We start from the raw sequence: 25,967 nt of genomic DNA, 5'->3' as shown, positions 1-25,967 counted from the left end.
CATTCTGGAAATGACCTCTGACTTTATGCCTCTGTCAACTAGGAACTGCCTTATAAAGTACTGTTCACGATTGAAGAGGACTGGATACTCCAGGAGAAGGAAATATTGGGGGCAGATAGTTGTTGGTTCACAGATGGATCAAAAACATCTTCCAGTTCTGCTCCAGGTGTTTTCAGTCGCAGACCCAGGACAGAGGTATCAACCTGCCTAGGATTGTATTTCAAACAGAAATTTACGCTATTGAATTGTGTGCGGGGAGATTGGAAGAATCCAACCTCATACACAAGTCAATAAAAATATTCTCAAACAGTTGAGCAGCGTTGGAAGCTCTTGGCTCCTACCGAGTAACGTTTAAATTGGTAGCAAATTGCCAAAAACGACTCTTTTTGATAGAAAGACTTAACAGAATGTCTCAGGTCTGGATTTCTGGCCATATTGGCCTGTAAGGCAATTAGGCTGCTGACTTTTTTGCAAAGGAGGGTGCTGCAAGCAGCTTCATCAGACCAGAACCTGTCATTGGCATCGCTTTAAGCTTTGTCAAACAAAGATTGAATACCTGGATGGCAAGAAGATGTATGGACTTCTGGCAGAATCTTCCAGGATTGTCCCACTTCAAAGCGTTTGTTCACCCTTCGAAGCTTGGTACCAAATAGTTGTTGGACTACAGTAGGGATGAAGAACAATGTCTAACAGGCCTTCTTACAGGTCACTGCCATTTGAATCATCATTTGATTTGATTGATTTGATATGCAGAGACTCGGACTGTCGGAAGACAGTGTATGTTGCCCCTCTTTGGAAAATGATGGAACAGCACATACTATGTGCCTGCTGGGGACCACTCACCATACAAACTAATCGGCTTCGTTAGGAAGCTGTGTCTTTTTTGGTCGAGTGTGAATAGGTGTGAGCCATAATGAACCCTTACGGGTTATGGTAGAGGGTCGAATAGATTCACTCACTTTGGACCTAACCCAACCTAACCTAACCCAACCTAACCTAACACCACATCGAACAACACTTCCATCGGTATGTTTTCAAAATATTTCGACGTATTCCTGAAATACATTATTTACTGAATTCTATTTACTTGCCTGATACTCTACTTCATTATGGTAGCAGCTGGACCTGGATTCTTCTGGTTGTTGACATACTTTACAACAGCTTCCTTTTGGATATATTTGCAATTCTGGCGTACAATCCAAAATGGGGCACGTAGGCCTCCTGCAGATTGAAGTGTCATTCGTGCAGGTGCAATTAGTACATTTGTCGGTGTTGAAGGTGTCACCATCTCTGAAAAGAGTGAAATTTTGAAATTGCAACTCCAAAACTATAATTGAATATCAATAGTCATCCTTTCTCACTGCCAAACAGAATGGGCGATTGAGTCATTTCAGTCGTTCATATTTATTGAAATTGAAAGAGAATTTGACAATGTATTATTGGAATATATTGGAACAGCTTGGGTTATTCCAAAGACATATCATGTCGAGATAATCGACAATAACTGGCTAGATCTATGCCATTATCATAATTAGAACAGCGATAGCGATTCCTCGAAATGAGATCAGCCACAAGAATAGAAGTACCAAATTTTCCCAAGGGCAAAATACTCTCCTTACTCCCATTTTACTCTGCATTGACAGTTCAATTGATGTCCTTGGCATTAAAGAGGTAGACCTTCTAGCTGTTACACACGAATGTGCTATCATGATAAGCAACATGACGAAAAGGATAGCCTGTAATATATTTTACGAAACGTTTATAGTTGGTGCCAGAGAAAGTGGATGTCTGAGTTCCCAGCACATTTATAATTCTACCAGAAGTAGAACCGTAGGACTTAATTCCAATTTCTTTCACTGGTGAGGAATTGCAGCGAAAATTGAACATCTAAATATTATCCTCGTTAAAAAAACCTTATTGAACGCTCACAAAATGTTTACATAAAACCAGACTATCCCTAGGAATATGTGGAAGAATTTGTGCAAACTCTTGGTTACTAGGACCCAAACGAATCTATTGGATATATGTGACGATTGATAGACAAATGATCATGCATAGAACAATTGCCTAATATACAGGGATCTACCAACCTCTGATAGCATCTGCACTACATATTGACAACCATAAAAATCTTGCTAGACCTACTTTCTTTTCACATATTTCAACTGATGAACACGATACAAAATCATGTACTCGTTGCCTGTTGAAAAATTTGCTGGGCATTGCAGACTGATGGTCTACATTTGATAGTTTGAACGACAACCTGCTTTACGCAGACTCAATACTAGTAATAATAGAAGACTGGAACCCCTAAGAGGAGGAAATATGAGGACAGATGTATCAAAAACAACACCTTCGGTTTCTGGAGCTAGAGTTTACACCCACAGATCCAGAACGAAAATATCAATCTACCTAAAGACCTGTGCAACCGTATTTCAAGCGAAAATCCATGACATTTAGTCATGTGTGGCAGAACCACCTCACACATTAGTCAACGGAAATATTCTTAGATAGCTTTATGTTGCTGGGAACAATCTAAGATTGTAGTGAACTATCAATGAAGTCTTTTCTTCCTAGAAATACTCAACAATTTTCCCTGTTCTGGATTCCTGGCTACTCTGGCTTGAATAATGAAGCTGCTGCAAGAGGTTTCATTAGATCATAACCTGTCATTGTCATCGCTTCAAGCTTTTTCATAGAGTACAAGGACACCAAAATGGTTTTAGATTTCTGACAGACTACCAGGATTCAAGTATTTTTCCAAACAAAAGATAAACTGAAGGGATGACCTGTGTTATATAATAGGCCTACTAATACAAGTAAACTCATCAGAACAAAAATACTGTTTCTAGACGCGTATTTCGATAATCAAGTTAGAAATCATCAGAAGCTGACTAAACCAGTCTCGCTCATCTCTTGATGACTTACTTGGTTGGTGAAACATGCGTCTAGAGATAGTATCTCTGTCCTGATGTGGAGAAAATGTGCTCAATAGATTCATTTCACGAAATCCACTGAGCAGTTTTTGACAGACTTTTGGTTGATTCGAGAATACAAACCTGAAGAATGATGTTTGCAGTGTACAGGTGTTTTTGGGAGGAATCAGAGTTCTGGTGCCTCTGCATATGGGGCAACATTCTCCTGGTGGATCAAACTGTCGTTGGCGTGTGCATTGGAGAACGGGACAAGCCTTCTTGGAACAGGTCATCTTTCCTGCACTGCATCGACATTTCAAACAAGGATCGTCCAAGGTCACCTCACGGTCTTCTGTTACTATTTGGTCGTTGATTTTACATTCTGGAATATCAGATCACATCAATTATTCATTGGATTTATGAAGCATTACGACAAGGTTATTTTGTAGATAAGTTTTCAAGAAGAAATATTTTGGCTTTCTACTTCCCCATCTTTATACAAGAAATGAGAAATACTTCCTAAGGAAGGAGGAAAGCAAATGAGTTCAAGACGAATTCGTGCAGAGCATCTACTTTCAGATATAATATGGGAGAGAGAAAAAGCCCCACAAGAAATTGAACCCGTGAAGATGAAACTGTCGTCAATAAGAGAGTGTGTGTTCGGCGAGTTTTGGCCTACACCTGCTGATATGGAGGAGATGTCTCCCAGATACCTGTTCACCTTCTGGGAAAGGACAGGATGGACGATGATCTAGGAGGACAACTCCTTGAGAGGATATACAATGGGTCACGTGTCGCCTACATTCACCCTCCCTACTCTACAGTTAGAGATAACATTTGAACCCCTGTGAGCTGTTGGGGATGATAGTGTGAAGAATTTTTCATTCAGTTGGTACTCATCCAAAATTTCGTTATGGAGTTAAAACAGACATCATTCATAGATTGTTCCGGTAATATAAATGCCAAATTTCTTCGGAGCACGACGCGATCGGGTGAAAGTAAAAAATAATTCACTCTACTCCGAGAGACGACCACACTAACACGTGAACAAGTTTTATAACCAAATGAGGTTATTTAACTCGGTTAATTTATAGTCTATGCTCTTACGTTTTATAGGCTGAAGGCCGTTTAAATTTGCTCTCCGATGGTCGGACACCTGCCGTCGAACAGCGCATTCCTCGATCGGAACAGATTTCTATCGATTATTTGTACCGTTTATCGACGTTCCTTATTCGGCTTGGATGCATCCAATCGTCGATACGTCACACGTTTTCTCAACTGTTGATACGGTGGATATTTGCTGTAGCTGCGGGCTTATTACCGAACGTTTCGAGACATCAGAGAGTTGATGTTTACACCACAGGATTGATTGCCCTGATTTAGACATCTGACAAAAATAAATTGTTTAGCTTTTTTAAGGAAAACCGTATAGTAGAACTAGAGAAGAAAAGTTATATTTTGAAAATAGTTAGAAGCAAGTATCTAATATATTTTTTGTAATATGAAGAGGCTGATCAAGACGTGGCTTCAGCGTAAACACCATGAAGGTAATCCATATCCCAACATGCATAAGACCAGCGCAAAGTGAACATTTTCATCACTCCTGGGACCAATTCATAACAAAGCAACCATTTACCACTTTTTTGAGACACGATGGATATATTCTTCTCAATTCAGTTTTCTTTCGTGACATAGATTTTTAGTTTTTGTTGCACCACTCTCCATTTGTATTGTATGCAATTATATAAAGGATGAATGATAGTGGCCTCAACACAGAACCGTGTGGCATCCTGCTGTGAGGACTTTTCTCATCTTTAATATTTACGGATTCAATTTTCTATCGATTCCATAGATGGATGGGAACCTATATAATTCCATAGACACGGGGACTCATGTGACTCATCTCATAAAGTTTGTCAGAAAAAAATACGATATTTTCAATACATAATTCTCAATACCCACTTTTCAATGACATTCAGTTTCTTTAAATGTGTTTTATTTACTCCTCCTCATCCGAGGATACCATCATTAGTTTTTCTGCATTAAAGAACTTAACTTCTTCGGGTATACAATTTCACGAAATGAATTTCCAGAGACATTGCAACTCCAACGTCACTGAAGGATTAGATGAAACCGGAGCCTAAGGGGAGCACTGATGGTCCAACACTAGATAGCCCTGTTTCGACCTGGCATAGCTGTCATCAGTCGGAACCGTGAATGCTCTGTTGGTCTCACCTGTTGTCTAAGATGGAAGGATACATCACGACCGTCACAACGACCGTGGTTCGGATTTTCTGTCGATACCATAGATGGTTTGTATCCCATAGAATTCCATAAACCATAGAAGATCTCGAGTGCCATAAATATCATCTATGGGAATGTCATCTGACATCAAGTCCCATAGAATCCCATTAAATCCTAGAGCAACATATAGCATCTCATAGACACCCATATAATCCTATAGATGATTTAGATTTTATGTCTATACCATGGATGGTTTGTATCCCATAAAATTCCATAGAGACTGGGATATGTCTTCTAAGATGGAACTATCATGGGACTATGCAGAAACCATGGTGGGACTATAAGGTACATGTTTTATGACGGGACATGTACAATGATGAAACGTCTTCAATGATGGGGACTGTCAAGTCCCATAGAGTTCTTATATGGAATGTCATCTGCCATCAAGTCCCACATTATTCCATAGAATTCTAGAAAAACGTATAGCATCTCATAGAATCCCATATAACCCTATAGATGGATTGGATTTTCTGTCAGTACCATGGAAGACGTCTTAATAATCGGGATGCCCTTGCTCACTTAGCAATATGTGATTGTGTTTCGGCGAAATGCCCTCTTATAGAAATAGGTTCAGGAGTCGGCTCGTGAAAGGTTTCATTGGAAAATTCAGAAACAAAATTGTCATTCATTAACCGTACCTAAATTCGACTCCAGTTTTCTATTCGCCTACATTTACCTTAATCTCTGTAACATATGTAGCTAGAAAATATATTGAATTCTACGTTCCGACATCTTGAAAAATTACCCACAGAGGAAGAAAATATGTGCTGCCACTGGCGGGGATGGTATGCAATCGCAATGAGATCTCTTAACAAACTGTTCGTTAGCTTCGGTATAAAATTTAATGATGTCCATTATACCTCTCACAATTACTATTCAATTATTTCAAAGCTATGTGTTTGGATTGGAAAAAATTGGGTAATTGCTGTAAATTACTGCTTTAAGTGAAGCTAATTGCGGGCTATATTGTGGAATTTGTCGTGTATTGCCACCATTATTGTTATTACTTTGCACTATTCCCGATTATGGCGAGATATTGATATTCTTCGTGTGGTGTGAGAGGTCACAAATTTGAAGTTTTTGATAATACAGACTATTTTTGAAGTAATGAAATTATCATCATTTTCATACTCGAATGAAATTTTGTTGTAATTGCTACACAGACATGTTCATACTTAGACTATTCATTTTGAACTTGTTTGCTATTTTTGGATTATGTTCAAAATAAACTCTTCGTGAAGATGTGTAGAAGTTATGTTCAATTACAAACTGTAAAAAAGATCTGGTGATTGCTTTCTTATTTCCCACATTTTCATATGAAACTGTTGAAGTTCTAAGAGATGAAATGAATATGAAATGTGAATATGTCGATGAAGTGTAGCTGTACCAATTTTAAATATGTTCTGAAGCAAAAACTCATCAGGTTCTGAATTTTCTATTTACATTTTTCAGAATGCAACAGAGAAAAAAAATGTTCCTCATAGAACAATGTGAATTCCAAAGAAACAACATTTTATAATTTCAGAAGGAACTCTTCCATCACAGTCGGCTATGATTCATCAGATTAATCCAATATAAAACTATTCCACAGTAGAAATCACTCACCAGGACAAGTTGGACAGCATTTTCCAGGTTCTGGTGGTAGAGGATTGGCGCAAGGTGTGAAACAACGGAGTTGAGAAACCGTCACAACTCCCGCTTCACATCTCATCACTGTACAGGGAGAATATCTGTCTTGCCACTCCGTGTCACTTGCATGATAAACTCCATTGTGAATGCATCCTGAAAAAAGTAACATTGTAGTTGTATGGGTAGAGGAGAAGTTCCAGTTTCGATAATGGATAATACAGGTCCAAAGAAATGGATATTTCAAGAATGATGGTCTACGTTACAGTTTCTTTTCACTCTTTTCCGAAACTTTATGTTGTCTTTATTGATTTCAGGATTGACGTCTTAGATTTTTCCAAACTTAATATTGAACCACTTGGTAAAGGCAATAGTTCTATATGTGTTTTCGCTCCATCGAGAACCATAATCTTCAGAGGTCGTACCTTGGGCTAACTGAGGATTGATCGAATCTCACCTTTTAACGCGCAATTTCTCATTTACTTTTTTTTTAAATGGGTTCATACCATTACATATTACATAACAGACCAATCAACTGATATTAAGTCAAACGGGTGGAAATATATGGACCCACCAAAAACAAGAAACTCTTCAAAACCGAATATCCTCAAACCAGGTATGAATGGAGAAAGCTGAAAAGTTTCACAAAGGAATAAAAGGAATTTGGTGAATGAATAATTCCCCTACTGATAATTTAATAACTCTATATTACAGTTTGGCTGAATTTGTCCTAAGTTACTGCATTACAGCATCAGGTGGCGCTATTAGTAATATTCTCGTCCTTCTGAAAATTGCTCAAGATTCTTAACTGAAAATTATTTACCAGAAAGAAAAACGATTTTTCACTACAAATCTACAACAATACACTGATAATAAATATACATTCCTTATATATTTACAGAAGCATTATCTGGGTCTATTTAAAACATCGGTGAAATCAAAAAACTTGAAAATGATATACATATTCAAATTTTCAATCACCACTTCTCGATGATTTTACTCTCACTCAGAAAATAACATTTTTAAAAACCTATCAAAGTGGTTCTCCAATCAATACAAAAAATTTCTCAAAACTTTTGAAACTTTTGTTATCAAATGTAAAGAACTGAACTTCAAACTTTCAAGCCAGTCTCGAATATACCTACACAGTAGGTTAAAATGGACTGATGTCTATCAGAAAATAACTACTTCCCTGGCTAATACCATGAAGGGCGTTGCATTATATCCAACAGGCGTCAGTGCAGGAATCTTCATAGAAAATTTCCTGCATATGCAATTGGCAATGCAACTGAACTTCAATTTTGGAATGGGCACACTTACAGACCGGTTTCGGGCTCATTAGCCACTCATCAGTGCAAGATAGTGGCCATCATCGACCTAAAGTCAATGATATTCCATAATTTAAAATCAGAATTCTTTCAGAGTATTTCATTCCTCTTCCTAAGTTGGAGCGAACAACAAAATGTCACTCCATCTAGTGGATGAGGTACTAACCAACTGCATATCCGTAATTTGCCCGATTCCTCTGAATGAGGAAGAGAAACTTTCTTATTAGTCAGTGGGCTATGCTTGAAAACTAGCAGTAAACAAATCTAAAGAACTGAATTTTAAACGTTCGTCAAAAATAGACCACTGACTAATATGAAACTTCTGTTATCCTTTACAAGGTTGGCTTGCCTGTGTTCCTAAACTTCTTTGGGAGTTTAATGGTCTACGGTCTGATATCAGAAATATGCCTACTCTCATGAAAGTGAAAAGAGAGAAAGCCTAAATGAGATAGGGATTCGAATCTGACTTCGGATTCGAGAGGCTGATTCATTCCTTAAGGAAATTCCTGGCTATGTCGATAGAACAAGAATATACCAATTCAATTTCGGATGAATTTTCATAATATGTTGTAGGCAGAGTCACTGCTAATTCAGTCTGATTCGATTCATAGTTACGAAAAAGCCAAGAAATATTTTACCACCAATGTTGTTGTTCAACGCTATCGAATGTGTTCTGGTCTTTTTCAAGAAAAAAACACAAGCACTACAGGAAAATTCTTAAGGCGCTCTAATGGCCGTGCCTGTGGGAAAGTAGCGATTCACATGGGATTTGAATCGCTGGAGATTAAATTCATTTGGAGGAAAGTTCTCAAGAACTTTATTTCACATAAAGGCAATTCTACAAATGGGAGAGTTCTCAAACAGTGAAGGTTGAGATGAACTGAGTTAAACTCAAAACGATGTATGCAGACGATACGACAATAATAGTGACGGGCTCTTCGCTGAGTACTGTTAATGTGAAAGTGACCTCAGTAGTAAACCAATTCTATGGATGGTGTACAAGAAACAATCTTGTAGTGAACCTACAAAAAACTATGTTAATTCAATTCAACAGTGCACGCAGTGGTAAACCAAACCTTGTCAATCTGAATATAAACAACAATCAACATGAATTATCAAGCTCAACAGAATTCTTAGGCATACATCTCGATAATAACATAACGTGGATCGAACAAATAGATAATACATGTAACAAACTCAAAAAAAGCTGCTTTGCCTTCCTAACACTAAGAAAATCTCTTCATGAATCATCTCTCCTAAAAGTATATTATTTCGTAGTCTACTCAACCTTATCATTCAACATAATCAGTTGGGGCCTTGCAACTGAATGGACTAGAGTCTTCGTTCTCCAAAATCGCATAATAAAGATTGCTATGCTAGAAATGGTGATAGATATAGGTATGAAACAGGAAACAAAGATAACTTCCGCATCGAAAAATTCAACCACACATATTATACAAAATCACCACAACATAATGGACTTACACTATATAATCATATATCAAATAATGACAATGAATGCTTTCTGCAGCCTTGAAGAATTTGTGAACGATTGCAAAAGTACCTAATTTATGTTAATATTTGTATGTAAGTATGCCCCTGTATGAATATTGTACTTTCAAAATAATTTATTGAATTTCTAATTTTTTTTAAATGTATTTCCATAACATTAATAATGTGCTACTAAGTGTAATATGACTTGTCATATCCAAGCACAGCTTGGCTACAAATGGTTAATAAAGAATCTGAATCTGAATCTGATGAGCAGCCACACAGCAGCCACATGTATCGCTCTTGGTGGAATCAAATGTGCTGAGTAACTTGAACACTTCCCGTGAAAGTATCTATAGAAGAGGGAAAAATTCACAACCTTTCTTCGATGTTCCAGACTATCAAGGTTGCAACTGATGTTCGCGTCTCCGATCAGAAGGACGGCTCTTTTCTGTATGAAATCCAGCAGCTTCATGGTATGCCTCAGGGGCGGAGCTCCATACATGAAAACAATACTGATCTGAGCTTTATAAAGCATCAAAAGTTGCTGGGATGTCTATAATTTTCTGGTTCGGAACAGTGTTCCAAGCTTTTCAGAAGCAGCCTTCGCAATTCCAGCGACATGATTGTACCAAGACATGTTGGTGTCCATTCCAACCTCCAAAAAACGTTTCGAAGCAGAAAACGGAATTGTCTGTCCTTACACCATCATATCCGGAAACATTTATCTTTTCGGAGAAAACCGATGCCTGGGTTTTTGTGACATTGAATTGAACCTGGTTACTTTTACCCCAATTCGAAATCACCTCTAAATCCTCATTAAGATAAACAACCTCCTACTGCCAATGAAGATGTGCCTCCGCAGCCGATGTCCTGGAATCCAAATGGGATAACGAGACAAGTGTGCTGTCGTCACACATTCTTGGTCCAGAAAGTCATCGATATACAATAAAGAGAGGGTTGGAAACAATATGGATCCCAGGGGAACATCAGCTTTGATGGTATTGTAGAGTATTGGAGAGTTATCCATCGATAGCTACTTGCAGGGAACGTAAATGAGTGGGCCCAAAGAGCCACTATTGTTGAAAGCTGGAAGAAACATAATCTCCACTAATATTCTTCAATACAAAAAACAAGGCATCAGTATTTGTTTTTGAGGTTTCCATTAGGTCTCATAGATCTGGGAATAAATGACCAAATGAATGCATAAATTCAAAACAAGCACACCTGAACTACAACATTGATTATTGCAGCACTGATTATGACAGTTCTGGTGATTCTTTTGAACTGTTCTTCAAGTTCATTTTCAATGTAACATTCTAAGGGTGTTATTCATGAAGAAGGTATATCTTTTCTGGTCATCGCTTCAACACTTTCCAAACATAGTTTATTCTACATTTTCAAAGTGGATCTGGATAAAAACATGGGCTCACCTTTGCATCGCTTGCAACAGCCTTCTTCTTGAACCAGCAAGTGACAACCGTCAGTTTTTGGGCAACCATCACTACACCAAACAAATCCGTTCTGCAAGAAACAAAACAAAATCAATTATTACTGACACAACTATGAATGTATATTCAATTCATTTCACACAATTATTTGGGCATCAATTACGATGTACGCAGAAATTAAATTTGTTTTTTCTGAAGATAATTAAGTATTGAATATCAATATAGTTTTTTCTCAACACAAAACCGTTATTTTAACACCTCGACACGTGTGTCGATCACCAAGTGATCATCTTCAAGAGGAAGATCAAACTCCACCTTCAACAGGAAGATGTTTCTCTTGAAGATGATCACTTGGTGATCGAAACACGTGTCGAGGTATTGAAATAACGGTTGAGAGTTGGGAAAAAACTCTATTAATATTCATTACTACACCAAAGGTTCCAAACAGTGTAGCACAAGTATATAATTAGGTTTTGTTTTTGGGGAATCAGTTTTCAGAAATATTATTTGAATTCTCATGAGTTTGGTGTCTTCTTGAGTATGATTTCATAAATAGAATGCTGCAGAAGTATTTTAAAATCCCAGTTTCAGTTTATAATATTAGAGTAATTTATTATGCTCGCAAAAAATTCCATATGACGCTGTCAATATGTAACGGATTCAATCTATCCTTCTAGTTTTGAAAGCTTTGTATTTTCATTTGGAAATTTAAAATACCTAAATGAAACAATAAAAATAAAAAAATAGTTATTTTGGCGAAGGCGGCGTTGCCAGAATCGTATGAAATTGCTATAATTGTTAATAGATTTTGGTGAAAATTCAACGCAAAACCTACATTGATGTTCCAGGCGCCAGAATTGTTTTACTTCATTGATCTGGAGAATCCAAGCAGGAAGTGGTATTTTTTTATTTTAACATCAAAGGGTACTTCTTGTATTACAGATATTATCAAGGATACTGTACGTTTTTTTAAACCAGTAAAAAAGTGCTGTGTATTACGCTATTTTCGAAAAATTGAAAAAAAAATCTGAATAAAATTAGTGACATTTTAGTCTTGACTGATCTTACAATATTTATACTAATATCAATATACCCAGAAGTTCTTCTTGGATTCAAATACTTCATTATTTCTTCAATTCACATTACATGTTTTTAAGATCGTTCCGAAATATTTGGAATAGCAAAAGATATTTTTTTCCAATCGCAACAAAATGACCATTCATTATTTCGCAAATCTCAGATGAATCGTGAGTTTAACGATCTTTCAAACTCATATTTTCCACATTTTCATTATCACTGATATTACTTCTGTTGTGTAGCAGTGATTTCATACCATTCCACATTATTTTTAAGTAGTATTCGTGAATTGTTCTTGATAATACTTTTTTATTTTGTAGTTTTTTCAACCATTTTTTCGAAGTAAAAATATTTTCCATTAGAAAACTGTGAATCAGCAAAAGGTTTCTTCCTTTCGCATATTCTTCGATTGATTATGATAGTTGATCGTTGAACCAAGGTTTTCAATTATTTTTCATATTGTATTTTCCATTTGTATTTCAATAATGTCATTCATTCTCTAGATATCTCTCTAGATTACAATCTTGAAAAGAAAATCCTCCTGATATAGCTATTCATTTCATGGATTTTCTATCCAAATATTTTATAAAAAATTGTCATAAATTAAAATCAGACATATCATCCCTGAAAAATAATTTAAATAAAATTGGAAATTAATTTTCCTCACTAGTTAATAGTTATTGTGTTCGATATCAGCCTGAAGACGCAGTTATTGGTTATTTGTTATAGTATGACGTGAATAACTTCTTCGTTTTCAGTGCCTATGTCACCACTTTTGAGTATCCCTATACATCGACACTCAGGGGCGGGGCCGAGACTGCAACTACAAATATGCTGAAAGATTTATATGATGGAATTATTAACAGCATTTAAAATAGGCTTATTCAAATGTATACCACGTGAGACTATTTTCATGGATAATTTCGAAGCCGATAATCATGAATAATATTTCAATAATTGTCAATACCAGTGTTTGAATTATTCATGAGTTAACACTGCCATAGTGTTTTTATTGAATTTTCTGTCCCATTCGGTGGTTAAGTGACAATAAATAACTGTGACTGATAATTGGTCCCAATCGCAAGGGAATCGGCTTATTGCACCATGATTAGGTTCTGGATTTGAACAGGTTATGTGTATGAATTTCACTAGTTCGGACTTCCATTGTCTATTATATAAAATGATTTGAAATCCCTGAAACAAGTAAAAAAGAAAAATTAAAAAAAGAATAGTTGAAAATCACAATTATATTAAGCAACAATAAACCTGAAATGAAATGATAGTAAAATAACCTACAAGTAAAAATATAATAATTGAATAAATAAAAATTAAAGGAATGCAAAAAGAAAATAATAAAAATAAAAAAGTGTAGAGATTCCAAGTCACGTTAGTTCACGACGTTTCGATTGTTGGTATCTACAATCGTCTTCGGGTGATGACCGAAGTCATCACCCGAAGACGATTGTAGATACCAACAATCGAAACGTCGTGAACTAACGTGACTTGGAATCTCTACACTTTTTTATTTTTATTATTTTCTTTTTGCATTCCTTTAATTTTTATTTATTCAATTATTATATTTTTACTTATAGGTTATTTTACTATCATTTCATTTCAGGTTTATTGTTGCTTAATATAATTGTGATTTTCAACTATTCTTTTTTTAATTTTTCTTTTTTACTTGTTTCAGGGATTTCAAATCATTTTATATAATAGACAATGGAAGTCCGAACTAGTGAAATTCATCACGAAACATTGTCAATCACCTTCAAACAAAGGTTATGTGTATCTTGTTCATGTTGTAGAATAGACCTGCGTTATATTTTCATGCTTCGAAAAAGTACTCTATGATCCGTTTTGAAATTTCTCCTACATCGTATAGCAGCTCAACAACTTTACATCAATTATGATTCAGGTTTTTTCCCAGCAGCAATTTTTCTGAATACTATTACTGAACAACTATTACAACAACTGTTCAAAGTGACGACCCCCTACAGTAATAAAAGCTTCTGCTCTCCTCATCTAAGAATTCCGCACCGAAGTGTTTCTTATCGTTTCGCAGCAAGCTATGATGCGATCCCTCAACATTTACTCGTTTTCAATGGGGCTAGCATAAACTAGTGATTTCAGGTGTCTCCAAAAGAAAAAATCGACGAGATTGAGGTCCGGTGACCTCGGGGGCCAATGCTCAGTGCCTCCTCTTCCTATCCATCGTTGGGGATATGCTACGTCTGAAAAATGTCTTGCTATAACACTGAAATGAGCAAGAGCTCCATCATGCTGCATAAACCAAGAGTGATTTCGGAGACCAATGGAAACATCTTCCATAAGTTGGGAAGCTCGTGTTCCAAAAAATGTAGGTAAGCATCTCCATACAAACGTAAGGGGAAAAATAGGGCTCAGTGAATAATTCCCAATTGTGCCTACCCATACATTAGAAATGAGTTTGTATTATCGCATATGGGTTATATTCCGCCCAGATGTGGTTGTTATGGACGTTCATGATACCATTTCTTGAAGAATCAGCCTCATCTGTGAAGAGGATTTTTGATAAAATTTGCGGATATCGTTCTACTTTTCTTTGAGGCTATTGAGCAAATTCGATACGTGGTTGGAAATTACGTAGCGTAAGTGCCTGGACACGCTGAATATGATGAGAATATAACTGCTGTTTCTTTGAAATTCTGTAAACTTTAAAGTTTGACTAATTTTTCTTGTTCTTGTCTCTGGATGTTCACTAATCTCTTCGAAAACCGCCTCCTCCAATTCTACAGTTCTTGTAGTACGTGGCCGTCCTACTGTAGAATTTGTTTCAAAGCTTTCAGATTCGGAAACTCGCCGGAAAAGATTCGCAAATGTCGCTGCACAAGGATTCACGCGTTGGGAATACCTTTCCTGATAGATGCGTCTGGCCTCGCTTGAATTTCCGTCAGCCAAGCCGTATGCAAAAACCATATCAGTCATTTCAGCATTCGTAAAGTCGAGCATGGTATCAAAAAATCACTTTATAAACTCCGAACTGTGAGTTTTTCAATTAATAGTTAAAAATGTGACAGCAAACTTCTATTTTTATAAAAAACCTTCATAGCCTACTCGATTTAATTAACTTAATTTGCAAGCGGAGAGTGACAAAAGTTATTGAAATCAAATTTGGCTATAAAGTAATATGCATCGATATAGAAAATGGTAAATTTTTCGAAAACGATCACCTCGAGCGTTATTGAGGAGGTGTACCTTTTTTACTTGAAAAAGGTTTGGGAATCAGGTTTTTTCATAAAAAGTACCAAAAGTTCACTGTCAAAATTGTTAGGGCAATTTGAAATAAATAATGACAGCGTGCGCAGCGCCCTCTAGATGTTACATCTAGTTAGTTATTTTGAAAAAGCGAACAAAAAAATTCAATTTCAACACCCCATATCTCCGAAACGAAGCATTTTCGGACACAAGTTCATATAGATTTTTTCACTCAAAATTGTCTTAGGAATACGTCACTTGAATATTTTAACGTACTTATGTTACACCCTGTAAACATCACGAAATTTCAACCCATATAATAACATAATTCGAAAATTTTCAAATTGTAATTTCAGGAAAACAATTTGGATTTCTGAGACATGCACATAAAATGTTGTCAACAGACGATGAGAAAACACATATGACACTGACACCTGTCGGATATAATCCAACGCCCTTCGTGGTATTAGCCAGGAGAGTAGTTGTTTTCTCATAGGTATCACCTCATTAACCTACAGTGTTGGGAGTTGATACTGGCCTGAAAGAACTGTTCTTGATGATTTGACTTATAGTCAGTCTTCTAGTATGCCCAGTGACTATATATCACAGAATATTTCAATTAGTTTCGAAACTCATCAATACAGCTTATTGTACTATTTTCATATACAATAAACTGTATTAATGAGCTTTAATACGGATTTACATCAACTATCGGCCGGTTCTATATTAAATATATATTTTTTCAGTATATTTTCGATAATGCAAATAACTGAAAATTACCATTTTCATGGCAGTTGTAGTGGACAAGTGGTAGTGGATATTGTGAAGACAATTGCCTTTGAAAATGTATACCGCAATCCTAGGCGAAACGCCAGATGAAACATCTTTAAATCATGATCAACAAACTCAGAAAAAAGCTTTGCACAAACTTTACACAATGTATGACCCTGTAACTGACCCAAATCATCCCGTCTACCTCTGTGGAATATTACACAAATCCAACATGAGAAACATTCGCCTACAACAGATCGGTAATATTCCAATTCTCCAGGAATCCTTAGTACTCTGTTAGTCCAAGCGATTAACGTGAAATAGGTCGAAAAACTTCTCAGCCATCTGCTCGAAACAATAAATCTCATTCTGTCAAATAAATTAGTCATGAGCATTAATCTGGTCGTTTTCTACCTCATGAAACTCATAGGCGCTAAGTAATAATCTTTGTTTTATAAACTATTTATTATCTGAGGTAATAAAATTAAGACTCTGGACTACTGTAATTAATTTATGTTTATACATTTCAAATCTACACTGATAGAAGTCTAAGATAACCGATAGTTGGGTTTTGAAATGAAAGTGGAAATGGTGGCATAATTAGGACTTCCACTATTTGAAAATGAAAATAGGAGTTTGGAAAATTTGATTGAACGAATCATCACTATAGGTTGTTTCTGAGTTATCAGAAATAGTTCCCCTACTAATTGATGATTTCGTGCATGGAATCACTGATTATTGGGTTACTAGGGTGATTTTTAAAAGGTATAGGATTTGATTTTCGAAATAACACAAAAAAAGTTGAGAAAATTGAGTAAATCTTCATTGAAATCCATAGAAAGATCAATATAATTTAATGTCTGAAGATGATTCCATGCAAATGTTGCCCGTAGCTCCGCTTTAGATGGCCCATGCTCAAGGTCGAATTTTGGCACACTCCCTCTAACATATCGAGAGGTATTTCACGTATAAATGCTTCAATATTGGCTTCCAAAGCGTCAATCGTTGCTGGTTTATCTCTTTAGACATGAGCCTCAACATGACCCCACAAGAAAGAATCCAAAGGCATTAAATCACACGATATAGGCGGCCAATTGACGGGCCCCAAACGTGAGATAAACTGTTCACCGAAGGCAGCTCTTAATTGTTCGATTGTTCCACGTGCTGTGTGGCATGTGGCACCGTCGAGCCACACACGAGCCACAAAAAGCTGTATTTTCAGTTGCCTAATCTACAAAAATTAAAAAAAAACAATAAAAGACGTAGGTACGTCTTTTTTATTTCTCAATAGTTGAATAGAGATTTATTTATACTGAACAACAAACAGAATAGTTTCCATTTACATGGTGCACAGTTTTTTCAAAGTACCATTGATACAGTTGAAATCGATATAGAATATAGCAGTATGAAACAATAAATAATAAAATGACCGTAAAAAATTCAGACACATTTGAGCAGTCGAAGAAGTTGTTCCTCTGTTTCTCACCATTTTGTTAACGGTTTCAAGACATTGTTGAAGAGGAGACAAATTGTTTGAGACACGAAATAAATTATCCCTTATTCTCAGTCTTACGTCAGATACAATTTAATCAATAGTATAGAGAATTTCAGGTACTTTCAGTTTTCTAAGAATGTTAAAAACAAAAATCACTTCCGAGGACTCACGGTGGTTTTTCAATGGTTGCATATTAAATTCTTGTAAGACAAAGCTCATTTTTCTATAATATTCAGATTCTTAGTATTCAATGTGCCGAGAGAAACTGAGCACACCAGTCAAAATCATCCCAAGATCTTTATTCTTATTGATTCTCTGTAAATTGGTGTGATTAATAAAATAGTCCTTGATAGTGGATGACTTCTGTCGTGTGAAACTCATTGTTTTGCATTTAGCTTCGTTGGGAGATGGGCAAGATACTGAAAAGTAATTAGATAGATTATTGCGATCATCTTGAAACATAATCGAATCTTGTTTGCTTTCGATTCTTGTAAACAGTATGAGATCATTGGCATATAAGGGAAATGGAGAATGCCCAATTTACCGAGAAAGGTCATTAACAAATAACACGAAAATGAGAGGTCCTAATATCGAGCCTTGCGGAACTCCCAAAGTAGCCGTGAATTCGAACGAAGAGACGTTGTTGAACTGTACGAATACTGTTTACACTTCTGGTACCCACTGAGATGCCATTGGACTCAATAGTTTCATTCTAGTTCGGGCTAAATAAGCACCTTATTACTACAGATATTTATGATATAAATACCGTTTGTTTTTCAAACTTCAATGCCCTATATCTCAGAACTTTTTTCATAAAACGACCTTACGAATCACCCTCCGAAGTTTCATACTTAGAAAACACCATGTACACTTATATATTCTCATCTGTCATCAAGAACTATTACTATGATTAATTTTTGACCTGATTACCAATATTGAATCGATCTCCAAGAACCAAGAGTAAGAGAAAGTCCGCTTTTCCTAAACTGAACGTCTTCATAATAAACCAGTGATTGGATAAAAATTCTAATCCGAATCCTAGTCATTTAGACTCCGAAACTCAATGCTACTTGAATCGTGCTTCACCGTGAATGCCAAACGTGAAATTATAATAAACGGTCGGAATTAGTATGAAAAGAACTGGTTTGCCAATAAATGGAAATCAATTAATAAATACTACAGCATTCTATAGCCAACAGCTGTTGAATAATCACCATCATGTATAGTCAATTGCACACGAAATCATTTTATTCAACTTAATGAATCATTCATTATCTTTGGAGTAGTTGAATGTACGGGATGTTTCGTGATTTGAATAATGCGATTGTAGTAACGTATTTGATAAATATCACAATAGTAATACAGAATGAATTCCATTTTTAAATATACCCGTAGGAGAGGTTAGAGCTCCCTATCAGAATGACATCGTACTCACCACCAGAACAAAAATTTCTTATTAAGAAGATTAAAGAAATATAGCAAGAAGTACTTCAGGTAGTTTTCTGGAACCCTAGAAAGTCCACAAGAAAAATGATAATACTAATGAAAAGGAAACATATGTTCTTTCGTTTGTTGTACGCACAGCCTATATTTCTGTCATTGTATCGAATTCACTTTCCTTCAAGGAGTTTTCATTTTCTGACGGAAGGGCGTGATTTTGAAGATATGACAACTGAAAGTAGGTATCATTCTCTAGAAAGTTCTACAACAATCCAGAAACATTCAAAGGTATTCCGTAATACTCCAGAACATCCTGGAATATTCTGGAAAGTGGTGGAATGTTCAGGAATAATCTGAAATCTTCTTGAACATCTCGAAACATTACAGATCAGTGTGAAACATGCTAGAAAGTTGTATATTGTGGTAGCCCTATATGCCACATCATTGAAAAACGTTTCAGTTGTTAATGAAGTTTCGTCCTATAAGGATATTTTCAGACTTATACATTAAACTAAGAATGATTGATTACATTAGCCCTTATTCCATTCAAAACGAGCTACCCTGAATAAATTTTGATACAAAGCAGGCTGTCGAATGTTTTGGAATAATGAAAGTGTGACGGTTTCATTTCCTTGAATTATTCTATGATTTGAAAGTTTTATATCTTTCATGAATATAATTTGGCTTTTAGTAAATGATGAATTTATGTGTATTGACGAGTAGGTGGAGCTGCCAGATTTTAGCAATCGGTAACCAACTTGACTCCTCGAACTTGGGGGATATATGGTCGAATTTTCTCACACCATAAGAAAAACGAATGCAATTGTTTTGTATTTTTTGTAAGCTATTTACATCAGTTTGTATCAGAGCAGGCCCGTAGATTATATCGCAGTATGCTAATCTAGACAATATGAGGGTTTCGCAAAGTTTCAACTTCAATTTGGAAGACATAATATCTCTACTTTGATAGAGTTGACATAAGATACTGTATGAGCTACGACAAAGTGAATTTATATGTTTGTGAAATCTCAGATCATCATCTAGCCATAAACCCAAGTTCTTGCTTTCTATAATTGTTTGTAGTAAGTCTTGTCCAAGTTGGATTTCAATTCTTCCTTCTATTTCCCGTCTTTTGTGTTTCGGGCCAAAAAGTATCAGCTGAGGTTTTTCAGAATTCAATTTCAGGTTATGGGCTATAGATAGATCCAGTAACTTTTGTAGATCGCTGTTAATTTTTTCCATTGCCACCTGCCAGTTACTTGTAGGAAATCGATAATATAACTGAGTGTCATCTGCATAATGATGAACTGTGCAATGATCAATTATTTTATGGAAGTCAGATATATATAGAGAGAACAGAATTGGGCCAAGGATAGAGCCCTGAGGTACTCCATAATCAACAGGTAAAGCACTAGAACACTTTTCATCCAGACATACTGACTGAGTCCGATTTCTGAGGTAACTTTTCAATAGATTCACAGTCCCTTCACTAAATCCGAGAAATGACATTTTCCTATACAGAATATTGTGGTCTAATGTATAGAATGCTTTACTGTAGTCCAAGAGTACCATGGCAGTTACTTCATTATAATCAGTTGCTTTGAATAAATCTTGGGTGATGTTGACAAGAGCGGTGGTGGTGCTATAGAATGTACGAAATCCAGATTGAACATTTGTTATTGAATTATTATTGTAAACTAAAGAATCAATTTGATCTTTCAGGTGTCCGCTCGAACACCTTAGATAGGATAGGCAGTTTGCTAAATGGCCTCAAATGAGATAATTCCGTTGGATTTTCACATTTTGGCAAAGGGGGAACAATTGTATGTTTCCATGCAGAAGGAAAATGATTTGTTTCTATAGAGTAAACTTCAAAAAATTCTCATTTTGCCTAGTTGAGCTTGAATTTGATATTCTCTTCATTTTGTATCTGTCTCATTCTACAATAACGATTACCTACCACCTACAATTGGTGTTTCTGTTTCTTTGAATTCTTGAGAAGCAATAGTTTATACGCTACGAAAACGGATTGAAATAGTGAGTTTGTACTACCAGAATGGAAATATTGCTAGAGTTGCTGCCTGTATGTTCAATGATAATCATCCAGGGTGAATTGTACGAGACAAACATTTTTCGGAAGTATTGAACAAATTTATGAAAACTCGATCTGTTAACAATAAAAAGCATTACCGTTCAGGAGTTGTCAACGATGAAGCTACTGCAGTTTTGGGGCACGTTGAAGAAATGAAAAATTTGCAATCTCTTACTAAGTTATCTCGAGAATCAGGAATCAAACGTACAGGATCCATCAGAATCCTCCATAAATACCAATTTCATTCATATAAGATAAGACAAGTTCATGAATTGAACGAGAAGATGATTTTGATAGACGTATCAAGTTTTGGGGAAGTCCCATCAGAATTTCTTATATAAAATTTGTTTTTCGGATGAATGTATGTTTAGTTTGAATGGAGAGATGAATCGGCAAAATTGCCGATATTGGAGTGATACGAATCCTCATTTATACCGTCAAGTTCATACCCAACGACCTGATAAACTGAATGTTTGGGCAGAAATTTTAGGTGACCACATCATAGGACCTCGTTTCATCGATGATGATTTGACTAGTGATAAATATTTGGATCTGTTGGAGAATCGAATAATACCGTGCATCAATACGGCAACCTGTTTTAAAAAAAATATGTTTTCCGTTAACCAGCCGTCGCACTCCTACGAACAACAACCCTCAGAAATCGAAACTTGTGCGAACTAATGACTAACAAGGACTTACCTTTTAACGTGTGATTCCTAACACGAAGGATATAAATTTATTTGAAAACGAAAGAGTTTTTCAGCAGGATGGTGCACCTCATCATTATGCAGCTCCAGTGCGACAATTTTTTGATGATCATTTTCCTAGTCGCTGGATTGGCAGAAGAGGTCATACAGTATGGCCATCAAGGTGTCCGCATCTCACTCCTGTGAATTTCTTCCTATGGGGTCATTTGAAGTCTGAAGTGTTTGAGATAGAATCAACAACATTAAAAGATTTGAGAGGGAATTTCATGAGGCATTTCAGAGAAATTACTCCCGAGATTCACAATGTGAGGGCGAAAATGGGAGCCCGTTTGTATGGAAGTTGGTGGAAACGTTCTTGAACATTTACTATAGAAAATTGTTTTCTTTTCATTGTCCAGTCGTCAGATTTTGATTCAAGAATTATTAAAAAATCTCTCTTTCTGATTTATTGCTTCCATATTTGTCTCTAGAACGAATATTTCAGAATGTGGCCTCCTGTATGATTGTTGACCTGTTTTTTTATTTTTTCTTCGCTACTTTCGCACAACCACCGCTCTTAGAGAGTCGTGAGGATTTTCTTCTAGTGCTTGTGTTTTGTCCTCAATCAAAATCCTTTCATAAGCACGTTGTCAATTCGCAGAGAACTTTGGAAATTTTTCTTCAGTACCCAACTGAACGAAAGCTATTTCTGAAAGTAAAACACCACCCACCGACTTCACGCTAAGTGTTCTACAAAATCATGTCGGGACAACACACTTTAATAATTTGCTATCGGACTTCAAAGCTCGAAAAATAGTGTCGCTTGTTACAGCGCAAATGGATGTTGCGCTAGACAAGGCTATTTGGAACAGAAGAAAGAATATCTTATAATACGAAGCGACTGCAGAATGGACGAGAAATATCGAGCCGGAAAACAAATTAATCCCCTTCTTTATAGCCTTCTTCTTGCTTCAATGCGGGACTGCTCGGCGGGAATTGAATGATTTGCATGGAACTATGATTCTGATTTTTGCTACTTGAGACGGAGATGTCAAGGATCGGGTCGGACTATAAAAAAAAGGAAAACAGAAGTTCTGGAGAAGATTCATCATTTTAACTACATTGTAGTGTATTTGACTTTATCTATATTAATTTCCATGTCTGTGTGAAACTTCATATTACCGATTTTATATTTGTGTAACTCATCATATTTCAGGATCCTGTTACACGTATTCTTCGTCAAAATTAATCCCGAATTCTCCACTTATTATATAAGAGGCTGAGTGTTTCTGTTTTCAAAAACCTAGAAAATCATATCTTTCCTGCTGAAAGGACTTGAGAGGATAATGGACTGACATATCAGGAGGGTAGCCAATATATGCATCCCTCCTAATAACCACGTTGCAACCTCGTTGAGAAAATCTTCCAATGTCTTGACAACAAGGAGATTGCGGTTGCTGTATTTCTTGATATTGAAGGAGCATTTGACAATGCACTTCCTAAATCTATAGGATTGTTTCTGGTTAGGAAGGGTATAGAATCGACCATAACTGGGTGGATCTATGTAAACAGAACTGCGACTCTTCAAGGCGAAGCCATCAGATTCAGGTTCACCGGGAGCTGCCCTCAAGGTGGAGTACTTTCTCCCCTTCTGTGGTCGCTCCTGATGGATAATCTGCTTGATGCCCTTGACAGAAGAAAAGTTGATCTGCAAGCTTATGCAGATGACCTCGTCATCCTGAAAAGATCCACGTCGGGAAGGGTAGCTTATAATATCCTCCAAAGCATGTTGGACGTTGATCACAGTTGGTGCCTGAGGGAGCAGATGTCTGTCAACCCCAGCAAAACTGTGGTAATCCCCTTCACCAAAAGGAGTAAATTGGACGATCTCTGTTCCATTTGGAACAGAGGTGAAATATCTTGGCATTGTCCTTGATAAAAGACTTCCCTGGAGCGCTCACTTGGAAAAGTTTCACACAAAGACTGTATTTCAAGCGAAATTGAATTGTGCGCGGAGAGATTAGATTCAAACAGTTGTTAGACTACAGTGAGGATGAACTACGATGTCAAACAGGCCTTCTTACTGGTCACTGCCATTTGAATCATCATATACAGAGACTTGAACTGTTGGAAGACAGTGTATGTCGCCTCTGTTTGGAAAATGATTGAACAGCAGAGCATATACTCTGTGCCTGCCCCGCTGGGGACCGAATAAGGTTCATAGAGTTCGGCAGATCCGTACTCTTACCATCTGACCTGTGGTCTTTCAGGTGAGTGTACCATACGGACTATTCGACTTCATTAAAAAGCTGGGTTCATTTGGCCGAGTGTGAATAGGCGTGAGCCACAATAAACCCTTGCGGGTTGCGGCGGAGTTTCGAATAAACCCACTCACTTTGAACCTAACCTAACGTATATACGAGATGATTTTTAGAGATCCGGTTTTTGGTGCATTTGTTCTATAGACTCTGCAGATCCAGATTTTCATATTCGTGGATATAATCTGAGTATTTTGTTTCATGTGTTCTTGTGAAATCTCGTTGTGAAGAACCCAGTAGTTGAGATGGATGAAAAAAAAAATTAAAATTTTTGAAAATATTTCGGGATGCTGAGTTGTTTCCGATTCTGTAGACATTCAAACATCAACGAATAATTATAATACCTATATCATATCATCACCAAAATATCAGTGACCCTGATCCAGTCAGCAATAGTTCCATCAGAAGCAAACTATGATTTTCTATGGGTTGACAGTTTTCTGATTCGCAGCTGTGTTCCAAGCTTTTGAGAAGCAGCTTTTGCAATTCCAGCGACATTATTGTACCAAGACATTTTAATCCCAACAATTTTATGGAAGCATAAAGGGGAATTGGTTGCCTGACATTATTACATCCGGTTCGAAGTAATTTATCTTTTTGGGGAAAACCAATGCGTTGGTTTTCGTGGCATTGATTGAAGCTGGTTAGTTTTATCCCAATTCGAAATCACCTCTAGATCCTCATTGAGATATGAACCTCCTGCTGCCCGTGAAGATGTGCCTTCGCAGCCGTGGAATTCGAATGGAATGACGAAATAAGTGTGCTGTCGCCAGCAAAACAGTATATTGGAGTCTTATTTTTGATCCTGAGGTAGTTTGAGAGATATCCATGGACGATCACTTGCAGATAACGTTTTTCCACGAAGCTGGAGAGCCATACACAAAAATCATCCGACAAGCCAAAGCATCGACGTTTGGCCTTCACCCCTCATGCCACAAATGGTCAAAGGCTTTAGAAATATCAGCGCAGCAGCTCTAGACTTTCCATGTTTCTCGATTGCGTTATTTCAAATATAAGTGGAATACGATATAAGGTCGCCTGTTGATCTTTGGAAAGCCATATTGATGGTCGCTCAAGATGTCGAAGCCTTTCAAATCTTTAAGGATATGGTGGTTTGCGTCTTTCTCCATGATTTTTGATATCACTAATAGCAAAGCGACTGGTCTATAGTTATCCGGAAGATTGTGCTTGCCCTTTTTTGGAATAGGCTGAACGCGAGCAATCGTACAATCAGGAGTGGCGTTCCACAAGGTTCAGGCCTTGGGCCGATATTATTTCTATTATGTATAAATGACTTAGCCAGTATTAATATACAGAGGCAGTTCACGATGTTTGCTGATGACACGACGCTGATGTGGAAGGAGTCTAACTTTTTGAGTTACTGAAATCAAAAATGGAAAATGATTCGAAGAAGGTAAAACACTGGTGCGACTCAAACCATCTCTGCTTCAATGCAAAAAAACTAGCCTTCTAACTTTCAAATACATTCATGAACCTCTTATATTTGACACTACAACCATTGAAAACAAACTCTGTACCAAATTTCTTGGCATTGAAATTGATACTAACCTGAAATTTTATATCCACATCCAAAGTCTCGAAAGGAAACTGGCATCGGGCTGCTTTGCAGGGAGAGTTGTGACGGAGGAATTAGGTCTGCCAGTAAGTAAGGTGACATATTGTTTTCTAATCGAATCACACCTGTGATTCATGTCCAGAGCTAAATACACCGACCATTG

The 25,967-nt window shown here is 36.7% G+C and overlaps 1 protein-coding gene across 1 annotated transcript in view; it reads right to left on the bottom strand.

The window, feature by feature from the left end:
- The window catches only part of LOC111514606 (BMP-binding endothelial regulator protein), a 185,774-nt gene that overhangs the window by 4,825 nt on the left and 154,982 nt on the right, over nucleotides 1-25,967 (bottom strand). Inside the window, exons 4-7 of the mRNA XM_023170867.2 lie at nucleotides 11,098-11,188; nucleotides 6,825-7,001; nucleotides 3,060-3,297; nucleotides 1,092-1,290 (exon numbers count right to left, since the gene is read on the bottom strand). Of these exons, the coding sequence (XP_023026635.2) occupies nucleotides 1,092-1,290; nucleotides 3,060-3,297; nucleotides 6,825-7,001; nucleotides 11,098-11,188 (705 nt within the window). The remainder of the gene's footprint in view (nucleotides 1-1,091; nucleotides 1,291-3,059; nucleotides 3,298-6,824; nucleotides 7,002-11,097; nucleotides 11,189-25,967) is intronic.

The sequence above is a fragment of the Leptinotarsa decemlineata genome, unplaced genomic scaffold (assembly GCF_025532065.1).
Source record: "Leptinotarsa decemlineata unplaced genomic scaffold, Ldec_3_MD MMD2_tig00001064_RagTag_RagTag, whole genome shotgun sequence".
NCBI lineage: Eukaryota > Metazoa > Arthropoda > Insecta > Coleoptera > Chrysomelidae > Leptinotarsa > Leptinotarsa decemlineata.
This window is presented reverse-complemented; position numbering and strand designations above follow the sequence as displayed.